Genomic DNA, 15,569 nt, shown 5'->3' with positions numbered 1-15,569 from the left:
CCCCTGCTCCTGGACTATGGCTAATTTCAGGCTTCCAATGGACATAAAATACCACTGTTTGATATTTGTAGAAAAAATATGTTTCTTTTCATACTGAAATAACTTTCTTCTTCATGCGGAAGATGTAAATTATGCATGACATACAGAAAATATCTACAGTAAATTAGTCTTGGAGTGAACAGGGTACTTTTAAACAGAATAATGAACAGAAAGTTATGTTAAGTGTTACCCACAGGAGTATTCTCAGGAGTGCAAAACAAAAACTTTGGACTATTTTATTATTTTGAAAGCATAATTTTATGAATAGGAAGAAAAAAGGCTTATCCTATTTCAGAAAGTTTCTGTTTATACCTAATAAACTGGTTGGATACACAAGATTTACAAGGTCCTTCCTTTCAACGCTGGAAACTCTACCATATATATTAATCCACCTACCCCAGGAGGATGTTGACCCTAAATGTAATTATCACAAAACATTGTTTAAAGCAATGTGAACTAAAATACATATTGTGGTCCATTTCCTTGACCACAACTCATGAAACCAAGTTTCATTAGTTTTGGTGAATGTATCATGAACTGCTGCTCAGAGTTCTTTCAGTCCTATATCCAAACTCTGAAAGAGACCTACAGAAATTCACAGAAGAAAATGCATGTATTCAGTATTTAGAATTATCCTTCCCCAGTGTATTTTCCCAGCTCATCACTATCAGTGATTTAGAATTAAGAACTCCAAACTGGAATATAACAGGATGACCAAAAGCTAATCCTTCCTCTCAATGACAGCATTTTTCTACTTTATGCTATGGAAAATATACTATTACCCTTTTTCCTTTTCTTCCATTGAAAAAAAAAGTTTAAAACTGTTCACAGTTATTCAGTCAATGCTAAGATTCCATATTTAATAGATTACATTTCAGTATTCTGCAATGCCTATGAAATGAAACATCAGCACTTGTTAGGAGATGCCCCTGGCTGAGCACCACATCAGGTAAGCAGAGCACAGTGTTACTTCTCGAAGCAACCTGGATTTTATCATTTCACGTCACAGACATACCTTGATTCTAAGTTTAAAGATTTTTGGGTTATATTTCAGGCTTTTAAAAATAATTTCATTTATCATGGAAAAAGAAAAATTTTTCCTTAATTTGCACTGGAGAAATTATCCATATATGAATTAACTCTCCAGATCATAATAGCTTTCTGCAGATGATTCTTCAGCTCTATCATTTAAATACGTATTTAGGCAACTAAAAATTTACTGTCAATTCCTATTATGTCAGTCCACATTACAGCACTGTTACAGAATGCACATTTAAAAATTATTGAAAAAATTACTGTTCATGTGCAGTATATAATTTGCAAAAGGTTAATCACTATTTTAAAACAATGAATGGAATTAACTCATAATAAAAAGCAGATGCCCCAAATGCTATTTTTAAAACAAAACATATTTAACTTATAAAAGAACAAAGAGGATCTAAATAGAGTCCTGTTGCTTAAAACCAGACAGGCATCGTGGCTTTTTCAGACTCTTGGTTCACTGGCTCACACCATTTACACAAAACTTGGTAGTTTCTGACTACTCTCTCTGCTATCTTGCAGCCATTAATGAAATTTTACAGCTAAACTTGTAAAGTTCCTCCATGACTAGGCAACTCTGACAATGGTGAAAAAGATTCACCTGTACCAGACCAACAGGGATTGCAATAACAGTGTAATATATCAATTATATAGTTCAAAAGGAAAATATTAAAATTCAGTCTAGTGGATGAAAATTCTCCACTTCCTATGCAATTAACTTTAGATGACCAATCAGAGACAGGCAAAAAACAGCCATCTGGAATGATCTAGTAACAGAGGAAAATGGAAGAAATACTAAAAGGCAAACAAAATTTGCATTTCCAACAAACAAACAGAACCCACTCCAGATTACAAAATATTAAGCAGACAAGTAGTAAACTTTCAGTTCATTTTAGTTTATGGTGCTGAGGAGTGGCAGAGAAGCCCGAGGTGGGAGCAGCAGCCCCCTGAGCACAGCCCATAGGGGCACACTGTGGGGCACTCGCTCCATGTGCAAGGGGCCTTTGGCTCCAGAGTGGATGCCTGAGGCTGAACCAAGCATTTGAATAGAGATGGCAATGGTCTGTGGAAATAACAAAGCTATTCATATAGCTCATTCTTGTAAATAAATTTGATACAAAACTGACAATAAAACTGTACTTCTTTATATAAACAACATTTGCCAGTAAAAGATTTCCTAAAAAACAAAAAAACCCAAACAAACAAAAAAAAAACCAAACAAAAAAACCCACAAAAACTTTTAACAATCTTCATAGCTATAAGATAAAGGAGAAGTTAATCAAATTAAATACTTGAGGAAGACAATGTGAAGCAATCAGGAAAAAATATGTCCCCCTGGCCACGACTAGCAGGCCCTCACCTCCCAGCATGGGAACAGCACCAGCAGCGCTTCACGGGAACAGCACTGGCAGCACTGCACAACAGGCAGGGTTCACGGGAGAGAAGTGTTGCCTTCCTCAAGTATCCGATACCGTGCTGCTGCCAGGGATATATCACATTAAAGGGATAAATAGTTCTGTTCTGTTGCAATAAGTATGGTCTCAGGATGCCAGCTTTTAAATCCCAATATTAACCAATAAATACATACAGTAAGATGTATATTAAAGTACTGTTATTACGAGCAACCAGTCTTTTATTCTTTTTTAAGTCTGAGGAAACCACTTCCAAACCTTTTACTCCTTCTTTACAGTGACTACAACTTATCCTCTGGCCTTCCAGAAGTCATCTTTGCTTGTAAAGCCTTTGTATTTCTGCTGATTAGATTTTAATAATCTGTGGCAAGAAGGAAAGTCATCAATATAAACCACAGGTACTATATATTTGACATTCCTTTCAGCTGCACTTGCTGACCTGTTCATATAAAGTACCTATGATTCTGTGCTAACCTATCTGGGTGAGATACTCCTTTAATTAAAACTATAAGAAAAAAAATATGGAAGCGTGTGGTATGCAGTAAACAAGGACATGCTAGGTCCACATAATTTGAGAGAAGCAGAAGCTAGCAAAGAGGGACTGAGTAACTGCCGTGTAAGACAGGCTTTGAAGAGAACTGTTTCATGTTCAGCATCTTTCCCCTTTATACTCAAAAATCAACTAGGTTGTTTTCCAAAATTTGTAAATAGCTTCCAAAGAGTGCAAATAATTCCCTGCTTTACGTATCAATGTCAGTGAACTCATTCAAAATCTTCAAATGTCAGAAAAGATTAACATATCCTGGCTGCAGGAGAGGGGGTCAGAAGAAAGCACACACTTTTAGCCTTTACTCATGTGGGCATGATCCAAAGCCAGCCTAAGTCTATGAGAAAACTCCATGAAGGGACACAGCATGGCAAATTCCGCAAGTGCTCAAAACACAAGAGACCAGAAACAATCTGGGATCAATAGCTTCCAGGTCATTAATCCTAGGCAGGTGACATCCAGTGCACAGTTTGCTACACTCTTTCACCCACACATTCAAGAAACATGACTCGATTGGCATCTAGTAGCTTTAAATATTTTCCATGTTTTGCCTTTATCCTTCCCCTATTTGTTTGGCATATGGCTTTCTAGCATCCCATTAATGTCAAACCATTTAATTGGAATGTAAGCTAAATGCACAGTTTGCTATTTCCTGGATTTCAGTTTGGCGGCCAGTGCTTTTTATAAGGAAAATAAAAGCAAAGGTCAGTATGACCAGAAAAGAAAAGTCATCTTCCACAACAGAAGCTTATTTTTCCAGTGAACTGATACACAAGCCTAATTTAGAAAAAGGTCCTTTAGTATCATGTTATTATTAGTAGTATCACAAATAAACACAGAAACCAATTCACTTTACAGACCTCCACATTAAGAATTCAATAGAAAATCCCTTGGTGTTTTATTGATTTTTGTTTTATTGATTTTCTTAAATAGCAATATCACAGTTAAAATGTATCATTTTGGTGAAACATGTCTAAAACTTTTCCATCTCAAAATAAGTTATTACAAATTATTTCCACAGTAATTGGCAACTAACAATTCAATCCATTTAAAGAACAACAAAGTAATGGCTTTATTTGGAATGCCTTTTTTGATTAAATAACATATTAACCTTGATGAAGCTTTCCAAAAAGGGATTAGCATACCCGAGTACATCAGCTGATTATGAGACAAATATAAGTGATAAGATGCTGGTTCAAAATTTTTGAATCTGATGAGTATAACAATTTAGCCGCTAGGATGGAGTTGGATTTTACAGCTTCCCTCTCAAAAATAAAGTGTCCATCTAGGATACTAAAAGACATCACCCAGCTAAAGTATGCAGTAACTGAGAGTTTGAAAAGGTCACTTAAATCGCTAAACTGTGTAGATCAAAATACTCTGCATCATTACTGTAATGTCAGAAATAATTAAAAATCATTCGTAAGGAAAGAAGCTTCAGAATGAATGTATTAGAAGGGAAAGATACAAAGAAAATACAGATTTATTTTCCAATTATAATATTCATTTTGACTGAAACTCACTGATCCAACTTTATTTGTCTATACTGTAATAATACATTTTGCATACCTATTGTATATCCTTTCAATTAATTTATTTGCTTAATGGATGTATAAATAAGTCTGCTACAGTTACACTTTTTAAGGGTCAAATCCAATTCACTTCTGAACCCACTACTGTAATTTCTACTACAGTGGATGAGATAACACAGCAGACCTCAGGAACAGCTGAAACACAGCCGATTCTGTGCTGTTGACATAATCAAGCCATGTTACAACCAGGCTGCCAAACCCTTTTATAACCCTGCCAAGTCCAGGAATTGGTGTTCCCATGCTCCCCCCACCCGAAAAAAAAAAAAGGTTCTCTATGTCTTAATTCAAATTAAAATTCATACGTTGTTACTGTGGCAAAGTTCCATGAGTTTATTTTAAGGACCAAATCTTGGAACTCTTGCAGAGTTGTTACAAGTTACACGCCACATGCACACACACACATAAAAAACAAATCCCCAAACCAACGATCGTCTGTCTAAACGTAGCTATTAATATTCATGTTGATTCCACAAGAAACAACAGCACAGTTACCCGAGCAGCTACAGTTATGTCAGCGCTTGGAAGTTATTCCAGGCTGTTTTGTCCTGCTGCCCTGAATATTCAGGAACTTCAACAATCCATCTAGCAACAGCCACCGCAGAGTAAGTGCTCTGCTTCGCCTGGCTCTATGCTAATAACTGCCAGGCACTCTCCGCTGAATCGAGAAGGGGGAGGGAGGAGGGGATATCACACCCCCTGCCATCGGGGACGGGACGGGCAGGAGCACGGCATCGCGTGGGGTTAATTCCGCACGTGTTAGCTGTTGCTGCACCTTGAAATCTTACAATAGGAAAGTGAAACGAGACCCAATCTGTTTGTCTGCGTATACTGGAAGTAGCGTCGAGACTTCGTCCACCACCTCCTCCGTGGGAAGTTCCCGCCGCCCCTCCAGCGCGGCAGAGACAGAGCCCCCCGCCCCCGCCCGAGGCAGGGCGAGCCCCCAGGAACTGGAGCCGCTTCCGACTGCTCAGATCTCGAGGTCACGGCAGTTATGCGATCCTTTCTCCTTATCGAGCAGATTCAGCCCTGTAACCTACAGATTGAGGGATAACAGCCCCATGCTTTCGCCCTCCGTTGCAAAGGCGGCTACTATTGCATCAGGAATTTCCTCTTTCACCAACTCCTTCTCGCCTTCCCCCGATGCCCCTCTCCGGTTGTGGCAAGTTTGGGGCTCAGCTCTCCTCCGGGGCCCCCCAGGCCCGCGGGGTGCGCGGGTACCCCCGCACCGCCCGCAGCCGCAGCGCTGCTCCCCGCCACCGGCGCCGTCCCCGCCACCGCGCCCGCGTTACTCTGCGCGGTAGGATCCAGCCTTGCCAAACCCCTGCCGCGCTCCCACTGCCCCCGTCGCCTCCTCCCTGGCTGGCTAGAGCCGGGAGCTGCTCGCACCTGCTCCTCGGGGACCGTCACCACCACCCCACAACCCCCGGCGCCGAGCGAGCAGCCCAGCCCGACCGCCTGGCACCTCTCCCCACTACTCAAAAGCAAAGCCCGCCGCCACATCTTCCTCCTCGCCGTCTTCCCGCCCTCCCTCCACCTCCCCCGTTCGCCATGTGGCAACTGCCTCGCAGCCCTGTACAAAAAGTGCACGTGTCCCCTCGGACGTGTGACAGCAGCTGATGGCCAAGTGGCCTCCATCACCCCGGATCGGACCCGACGCCCGGGAGACAGCTCCGCACCCCATCCCAGTTAACGCGACACCCGAGCGCCTGTGTCGCCGTCCCCACGCAAAACTGCTCCCCGCCCACTCCCGTGTACCCTTCGGGCGGCTTTTTCTCAGGTCTGCCCGCTTTAAGGACACATCCAGGGATAGCTTAAGCAGAGCTCTCTGTCAGAAAGCACTTTTTGGCCCTGCTGTCCCCCATCCCCACTCCCGCCGGCCCCCTGCTCCCGCGCTGCGCTGCCCGCGGCCACCCCCCAGTCCCGGCACGCCTCGGATGGGGGAGAGAAGGGGACAATGACAGGGCGACACTTGCAGGGTGCAGCGGGAGGGGGACACAAATACCCTTTCTCCTTCCCCCTCTCTCTCCCTCCGTCCCACCAAGAAGCAGCGCTGCCGGATACGGAGAAGGCCGGCGGCACCGGGCAACGCGGGGGAGTGGGGGGGGGCAGCGGGAAGCGGCGCAGCGCCCGCCCGGACCGCACCGCGCGGGGGTGGGACGGGGGCGGCGGCGTGGTGGGGGGGCCGGCGGGGCGCGCGTGTGCCTTGCGACGCTTACCTGGCGTTGGTGCAGTCGTTGTAGAGGGTCTCGAAATCCTTCCTGGAGATGAGTTTGCAGCGGTTGACCCCGGGCTGGATGGCCCCCAGACCCCTCAGGATGCGGACCTGCTCCACGTTGCAGACCACGGGCGTGATCTCCAGCCGCTTCAGCTTGGTGTAGACCGTATGCAAGCCCCCCACCAAGTGCTTCAGGAAGAGGTCGAAAGCCTGGGGCAGGCAGATGAGCTCGCAGCCCTCCACGGTGAAGGAGGCCACTTTGGCCCCCCTCAGATCCACCATCTTGCACTCGTTATTCTGGGGGGTGTTCTCCACCGGGGACGGGGTCGAGTACACGGGCTTGCCAGGCAGGCTGCCGGCCGCGCTGGCCGCGCTGGCATTGGGAGTGGAGGTGCCGCCGCTGCTGCCGCCGCCGCTGCTGCCGCCGCCGCCGCCGCCGGTGCCCAGGCTGGGGCTGCCGCCGCCGCTGCCGTTACCGCCGCCGCCGCTGGTGGTGGAGGTGACTGTGGCCGCCGCCGCTGCCGCCGCTGCGATGGGCTCCGGCCGGAATAGGTTTGTCCCTGAAGCGGCCGGCGGGGGAGCGATGGACGGAGACGGAGAGGAGGTGGCCGCCGATGAGGTGGCCGCCGAGGACGTGGTGGTGGTGGTGGTGCAGGCGGCAGAAGTTGAGACCGGAGGCTGAGGGGGGACCAGCTGGGTCGGAGGGATCAAAGCAGCCGGTACGGCCATGGTCACATATACGGCGGAGGGGGCAGGGGGAGGGGGGAAAGTTCCCACACACACACGCAGGGGAAAGGGGAAAATTAAAAAAATGTATTAAAAAAAAAGGAGGAAAGGAGAGAAGGGAGGAGGGGGGAGAAGAAGGGGGGGATAACCCCGGATCAGGTGCTGCGGCGAGCGAGAGAGCAGGGGGCAGAGTGAGCGAGAGAACGCACAAAGTGTCCCGCAAGTGGGGACGGAGGAGGAGGAGGAGGAGGAGAAGTCCGCTCCGGGCGGCGGGGCTGGGGCCGAGGGGAGGGGGAGGGCAGTTTCTTTTTGTGGTCCTTGCTCTAGCACCACGTTAAAGACGAAGGTGAAAAGGAGGAGGTTTGAAGGACTTCGGTTCTCTCTGGCAAGTACATTGATCAAAGATTGAGAGGGGAATGACAGAGAGAAAATGAGCTGGGAAGTGCTGGCTGCAGCCGCCGCCGCCGCCGCTCGCTCGCTGGACGAGTTGTTGTTGTCACACGGTGCGGAGGGGAGGAGCTCCGGCAACTTGAAATACCCTTTGAAGCAGCAAAAGGCTCACTCACTAGTATTAACCCAAATTATCCAACCAGGAACCCGGAGCAGGAAAACAGAGAGAGAGGGAGAGAAGTCTCTCCCCCTCTCCTTCAGGAACCGTTAGATTACATGTTTCATATTTCACCCCACCAGAGATGAGATGTAATTTTCCCAGCTCTTTTCAACAGTCGCTTGTCAACACAGTTTGTGGAGAAACACGAGCGTCTCCAGCGTTCCCCCGAAGCCGGGCGGGAGCCGGGAAACCGAGGCGCGAGGCGGGCGCTGGGCACCGCACACCTTGCCGGGGCAGACAAAAGCAGAAACCTCCGGACGGGTCTGTTGCTCTTTCTGCTGTTGTAGCTCTCCCGGAACCACAGACGCTCCTCCCGGCGGGGTGGGAGTTGCTGCCGAGTCCCCTTTGTTGCGCGGGCAGCGGAGGCAGCTGCGCGGGGCGCGCACGGGCAGCCCTACGCGGCAGCACCGCACAGGACTTTCTGCGGCGGCCGCGGATCGGAGGGGACAGGGTACTCCGGGTCAGGCCGCCGAGACACCGCACCGAGCGGGCTGCAGCGGCACACAAGTAACTTAGGAGAGGGCAGGGCGGGCGGCCCGCGCAGGTAGCGTCGCGCAACAAGTGCGGACGGCGCGGAGACCCCGCGCAGCTGCGACCGTGACTCCCCCCTCCCCCCCGCCAGGTAGCGCGCAAAGTCAGCGGCGGCGCTTGCCCGCGCATGCGCAGTGGGGCGGGCGGCAGGCGGCGCGCCCGGCGTGGAGCGGTACCTGCCCGGGAGCGGGGATGGAGCTGGAACGCGGGTTGGGAACTGGCGGGCGCGGGGCCGTCGGGAAAGCCTGGGGCTCTCTCCTGCCTGACTTCGGGGCACTTCGCACTTTGAAAGGGGTTAAGAAGTTGCCATTGGTACAGATGCGGGTCTGCCGAATCAGGGGTCGGTGTGTACATAGTCCTCCTGTTTAAAAAGTGCACCTTTTGTGTACTTAATTAATTGCATGCAATGCATGTATGTGCCCATAGCTTTTCTTTTTTTCTTTTAATGTGTACTGTTACGTGAGACATGACTCACGGGATGACACATCTGCAGAGTGGATAATCTCAACTGTAGTAATTTGGTGCAGGGCAATTTCTGCAGTATCAGACATAAACTATTCTCATATGATCTGCTCGCTTATTGTATTTGAAGGTCAATCTACAGGAATTTCTGTTCTAGTGCCACTTAGGATGTCCTTTACTACTGAAATCTTAGCTATCCTGCACTAAAATTTTAAAATTGCAAATAAACCAAAGAAAACACAAAGCAACGTTTTGTAGTTTTGTGTACCCATAATTAGACAGGAGGGTTCTTCAAGCTGTTTCTAGTTGAGGGCTTTTTCAGAGTGTTTATCTGGAGGAACTTATACAAGTTGAGTTCCAGTGGTGGGATCCCAGTGGTGGGATCAAGTTTTGCATAAAACTTGTCATTTCAAAATGTAGATACACTTCATCTTTCTTCTTTTCAGTTGTAGAAAGCTAACTCTGTCCATATTTTCTTTACCTCACCTGTCCCTTTACATCTCACCTCTCACACCTCGTGAAGATGGAGTAAATCCTTAAGATCAGACAGAGCCAGACATGTGTGATATTGCCACTTGGAGATCTGAGGGAACTCTGAATTAGGAAACCTACCATTTTGTTTGTTCTCTACCTTTCCTACAACATGATGCACATCAGCCCTTCTGCTTTTCTACTTGCTGTGTGCCCTCACAGATGTATAATCCTCATGGTCCAAAAGAAAATGTAGTTTGAAAGAGTGTACTACCAGGGATTTGGGTTAACCCTGATGATTTCAATGCAACACTGGGATTAGAAACTTAGAAAGAGATTTATGAAAGGTTCAAGATTCCTCAAAGCTTCTGGCATGGTAAGTGTTTCTAATTATGGGGAGCATCTTGATTTATTTTAACTTGCACGTATACTCACACACTCACATAAACCAACAAATCCTGAGGCTGCTCTTTGTAAACTTCTCTAGATTGCATTTCTCTTACTTGCTGACCCTTTCACATAATTATATTGTTGGATGTTTTCTTTTTCTCTCCCTAAGTTGATATCAGCAAAACTCAAATTACTGTAACTGATATTTGAAAATTCTGCCTGTGTCAAGTGAAGACTTACGATGCTGAAATCAATAAGACTGTTTAAAATTCAAAGACCTGCAAATCGTTCTGTTTGTCCTTTGATAGGGCCTGGGCTGATTAAAATGCGACCAAGAAAGCCTAATTGCTGCACTAATTAAGAAGTCTTTAATTTCTTTCCTGGAATACTGTTTGAAGCAGGGTTTCTGTTCTGCTCATGTAAGTGTTCAGGGCAGGTATTTTCTCTGTTTCTCTCTCCCTTCTTTTTATTTTTTACCACTTTGGCATATTAAAATGTGTGTTAAAGCTGTAAGATGTATTGACAGTGATCGTAATTTACTGCTCTAAAAAAAGACTTTTATGGAGTTCGCTATTTTATTAAATTACGATTTTGAGGGCAGTTGTAAACGGTAAAATGCAATTAGAAAATGCACTGTAGCTGTTGCATTTTAAAGAATCTGAATACTTGACTGACAGGAGATAGCATAGTACATCAGCTCCCTCCCCCATCTTCAGTTATTATTGATAATTAAATATTTAAATTCATTCAGAAAAAAACCCCAGAAATTTATCTTCTGGATGTGTGTGGTGGAATGTAGTTGGGGGAGGGGATACATACAGAAGACAGGCACCTGGTTAGGAAGAATAGTGTGTTATGTTAAGTTCGTCCACATTCTTTTTTCCTGCATTTCTTTGGAATTTATTTTCCTGAGAAATACCTTTCTGTCTTGTATTTTATCTTACCCTTGTCTAGTGACCTATTTTGTTCACCGTTTCTGAAGAGAAGAAACTAGATGATTTTACAAAGCTTCCTGTGTGATCAATAGAGTAGTGTTTTAGGTTTAATCATTCAGCATTATAATTCTAGCAAACGGCTGCCAAGCAGAAGATTCTAAGAAAGGAACAAGTATTGGTGAAGAGAAGGTAAGTTCTGCTTTTCTTTTAATCTCAGGTCTTGAGCAGCAATCCCCCTTTGAGGAGCTATCTGTTATTTAGAGAGAAGACTGAGAAAGAGGGAGGGACCTCATACCGAATGCCCCCTGCATCGCTCAGGAAAATAGACTCATAGAAATATAAGTGTGTGAATAGGAATCCTTTTTTGCTTCTTTTCCACCAAGGTACTTACTAAACATTGAAAAGACCAGTAATACAGTTGAGATTGATGTAAAATGTTATGTCAGTAGTAAGGAACTGGATACTGCAGTCCTGTTTTTCTAATTGTTGCCTTGTAGTCAAAGTAGCACAAAACCTTGTCCAATACAAATACAAACTGGATTCCTTTCAGTGACAGGGCAAGTAGATAACATGCTTAATAGATACAAAGGGAGATTTGCCATTCCAAGCACAACATCATGCTAATTATGTTTACTCTAATTGAAAGCAAGGTTTTTGGGAACCTGAAATTACTCATAGGATATTTTTAATAACTGAATGATAATAAAGTGCAGCAAACGTTGATCACAAACCTTTTGGTCTTTCAAAAATCTATTGGAAAATTAAATGAAAAGTGGAGTTTGGTACAAACAATGCCCCAGGGCAAAAAAACAACTAACACTAGATTTTCCAGTCCAGCCATAACACAAATCAATTTGAGCACACTTCTATGGCCAGACTGCCAGATTGTTATGACTGCTAATTCACTCAATCAAGCAGTACATTAGTACACCCAGCACAAACAGCTTTAACAGTAGCATTCACTTTGGGACAGTCCACCATGTATCAAAAAAATCCAGAATACATGGAAATATTGCTTTCACACTCTATTTACTGCAATTTATGTTTATGTATATATGTGGTGCTTGCATAACAAAAAAAAAAGGTGGTGGAAGAATGAAAGTGAAGAAACTTCAGGAACCGTTAAAAATAACTTTATAAGTCTTTAAAAACGGGAATCTGGGAGCAAAATATCACTTGCTTTAATAGTTTAAAGTGAGCCTCTCGGAGAGTTGAAAGCAGTGGCTGTGCATCACCAGCACAGGGCTCGATGGGGAATTGCTGCGGGCTTGGCAACTCGCACACGCCCTGCCTAACCCCGGCACTTCGGCGCTAGAGCATCCTTAGCCGGCTTTAGTCCCGCGAGTCATCTTCCTGGCTCTCAGGGTACTCACCCACTGAGGATAAAGCCAGGATTTAACTCCAGGGAGTATCCCTCAATTCTTCTCCCTCATCCCCACGCGCAATGGGTGTTATCTCCGGGGATAACTGATACTCTCACCAAGGACACACTGTACTGGGAGATGAAAAAACTGACGGCTTGGGAGACCTATCATCCTTTCCCTCCCTCCTCCCACGCAGTCGACACACACACAAACACACGTACACACACTCACACCCACACCCACGCACAAGCGCATATATGCAAATTTCAAAAACCCAAACGCCAACTAAGCTACTTGCTTATTTATGATTTTTTTTTCCTTTAAGTCGGTGTTCTGACTTCAGAAAAGACGTTTCGAAGTCAGCAACTAAAACAACCCGTCTGTTGATTTGAGCCTCTCGGTTACGTTGCTGCTACCACCGCCACATGGTGAAACGGGTCGGGTCGTGTTCCTTTCCCGGGCTGGCTGGGGATGGATAGATGGATGGATGGATGGATGGATGGATGGATGGATGGATGGATGGATAGATGGGTGGATGGAGCAGTGGCTAGGCACTGCCTGCTGAAATTCACCTGACAACTGACAGCCGAGAGGGAGAGCTACAGTGCGAGAAGGAAATGATAACCAACTTCCCTGCGTGAATTAAATGAGGACTGAGATAGACGGGGGCCCCCTCTGTGATGTTTGCGTTAGACTTGGGCTCTCATTAGGGGTCCTCAGTCCAACGTGTTAATTCACCTACTAACAGGTAGGGAAAGTCGCTTCGAGCAATAATTATGAAGTACAAAGCCCCTGCCACTAAATTATGTTAAAGCGGCGATCTAAGCTGAGCTGCCCTTTCCCGTGCCTTCCCCCCTTTACAGAAATAGTTCGCTCAGCTGCTCCATCTCTCCCTCTCAGCCCAGGCTTATTGGCACCGTGGAGCCGGCCCTGAGATCAGTGCTCCCGGCTCTCCAGTGCGCATCCCGGTCTCTGTCGGTGCCGGGGAACCGCTCTTCCCGCTCCGCGCCCGGGAACCGGGGAGACCGGCGGAATCCTCCTCCCCCGTACCTCCCTCCCTCGGCTCCGTCGAGCCCCCGGTGCCGCCGCCCGCTGGGCACTGAGAGGGGCGGCGGGCGGCGGATCCGCTGCTGCTCCAGGACTGATGTCTTCCCTCTTAAAAATAATAATCATAACAACACAAAAAATGCACGTTGCCTTTTTTTTTTAATGTTTACGAACTGACAGCTTGAGAGATGCAGCCTTTTCCTCCTCGTGTCACTTAAGTGAATAAAAATCATTGGGGTGGGGGGTTTACCTTTATTATTTCCATATTTCAAAAAAGACAAAGATTTTTAATTGTTCTTGGGGGCGTGTGGGAAGGAGGAAGAATCTTTAAAAGTCCGACCCCTTGCTTGAAAGTTTCAGCACAGAGCGAAATTTTATAGCGAGTTATAAACTGCATAAGGGGGGGATGATATAAATGGAAGTGCTGACACAACCTTAACTATAGCGTGTAAACGGCTATGCTATAATATCCATTAAGCAGAAAGAAAAATAAGATGGCTGATCAATAATTTATACAAAGAGTACCAACTGCAGACATAATAACTGTAATGTTTGCAAAGCAATCTCTCGCTCTCCAGGCTTAACAGTAAACTAGCGGGGCTGTTAATTTCCAACTCCTACAGGTAAGAATACAAACAAATTACTTAAACTTGTATTTTGCTCGATATTTCGCATGCCTCTGTAGGATAAAATACAATTTAATTACGATGCAACTTGGGCTGATTGAGGAGCCTCCCCCTCCCTCTCCCTTTCCTCCTGCCCGCCCAACTGCTGCTCCAAGAGGACCGTCTTTGGCACAGCTCAGCCCGAGAGAGCGGAACAGGTTGCTTGGACGGGCATTGTAAACGGGTCGACTTTTGGGTCAGTGTAGTTCTTGGGAGATTTACTCGTACATGGAAACAAAATGAAGCCATTTAACTTCAAAAGAAAGTTACAAGGTTTTCCAGTGCCACGAGCCGAAACACAATACCCCCACTGGCCCGATAAGCATCAGCTGTCAGAGGACAATGCACTGGCGCTTTCCATGCATAAGGCTACCGGAAAAAAAAATCTGCTTTAGGGAAAACCAATCTTCCACTATCATAAGCAGAGAGTCGGCGAGCAACCGATCTCTTCATTTGCATGGGAGCGTTATCTCCCATTTCTGTCTACTGTATTTAGGTAGCAAAGCAGAGGAACAAAGTCTGAAAGTTGCTAAGTAGACTCCGATAACGTGCCCAGGTATTTTTTGCATGTCTCTTGCAGTAGTACCAAAGAGAGTCCTTCCTTGTTAAATAGCGAGAGAGAAACGTGTCGGTGGAGGAGATGTTTTAAAAATATCCCCCGACCCCAGCGCAGACAAAATAAAATTATGTTGCCAACCACAGCAAAAGAAGTTTAAATTTACAGTGGCGTGCGCAGCTCTTCGACAGCTATCCGCTGTGGTTCTTGGGGACATCACGGGTGTTTTGGGAGCGAAAACACAGTAGTAAAGGGAGAGACACCTTATTTTGGAGTCCTCAGCTGTGACGCGAAGGGCTGCTCTGTGGAGTGCTGCCTAAAATAAAAAAAAAAAAAAAAGAAAAAGAAAAAGAAAAAGAAAAAGAAAAAGAAAAAGAAAAAGAAAAAGAAAAAAAGAAAGCAGTAATATGCCTGTTTTCCTTGTGCTTGCTTGCCAGTGACCTCTCCCAGCTCAGCTCCAGTAAAGCAAAGAAACATAAATGACAGCTGTCTGTAAACTGCATTGCACACAAAGAATCTTTTCTATTGAAGCAATAGTTCCCCCCGCCCGGCTGTCCCCAGTGACCGGCTGGATGCAATGTGGAATATAGCTGCTTACAGAAGCCGAACACAAAGTGCAGCGCCCACTAGTGCCGGTGCGTGGGGCGTAGCGCTGCCCTTCGCGCCTCTCCGCGCCTCTCCGCGCCCCGCGGCTGCCCCCGAGGAGAAACGCGCTTTCAGGGGAAGGAAACGCAGGCAGAACAGGGGAATATGATAAAGGACAAAAGAAAGTTTAAGGTAATCTGTGACGAAGTGGGAATTTGTTTCTTCATTATCTAAGTGGAAGCTTAGAAAAAGCAGAAATGAAAAAGTTGTCTTTCCCCTGCTGCTCCCCAGCCACTGTCTGAGAAGGTGTGTGAATGGGGCCAGTGTTTCCTAGACTGCATCTTCACACACATTATGAAAGGAATCGGAGGGGCTGCCTGA

General features: G+C 46.1%; 1 protein-coding gene across 6 annotated transcripts in view; it reads right to left on the bottom strand.

Annotated features, from left to right (window-relative positions):
* The window catches only part of DACH1 (dachshund family transcription factor 1), a 363,193-nt gene extending 355,377 nt beyond the window's left edge, over positions 1-7,816 (bottom strand). For all 6 annotated transcript variants that reach the window (XM_071550161.1, XM_071550144.1, XM_071550152.1 and 3 more), the window contains exon 1: positions 6,848-7,816. In XM_071550161.1, the coding sequence (XP_071406262.1) occupies positions 6,848-7,575 (728 nt within the window). In that variant the 5' untranslated portion in view covers positions 7,576-7,816. The remainder of the gene's footprint in view (positions 1-6,847) is intronic.
* Between the last annotated feature and the right edge of the window lie 7,753 nt (positions 7,817-15,569).

The sequence above is a fragment of the Pithys albifrons genome, chromosome 1 (assembly GCF_047495875.1).
Source record: "Pithys albifrons albifrons isolate INPA30051 chromosome 1, PitAlb_v1, whole genome shotgun sequence".
Lineage (NCBI taxonomy): Eukaryota > Metazoa > Chordata > Aves > Passeriformes > Thamnophilidae > Pithys > Pithys albifrons.
Note: the sequence above shows the minus strand (reverse complement) of the source record. Positions and strands in the feature narration are given on the sequence as shown.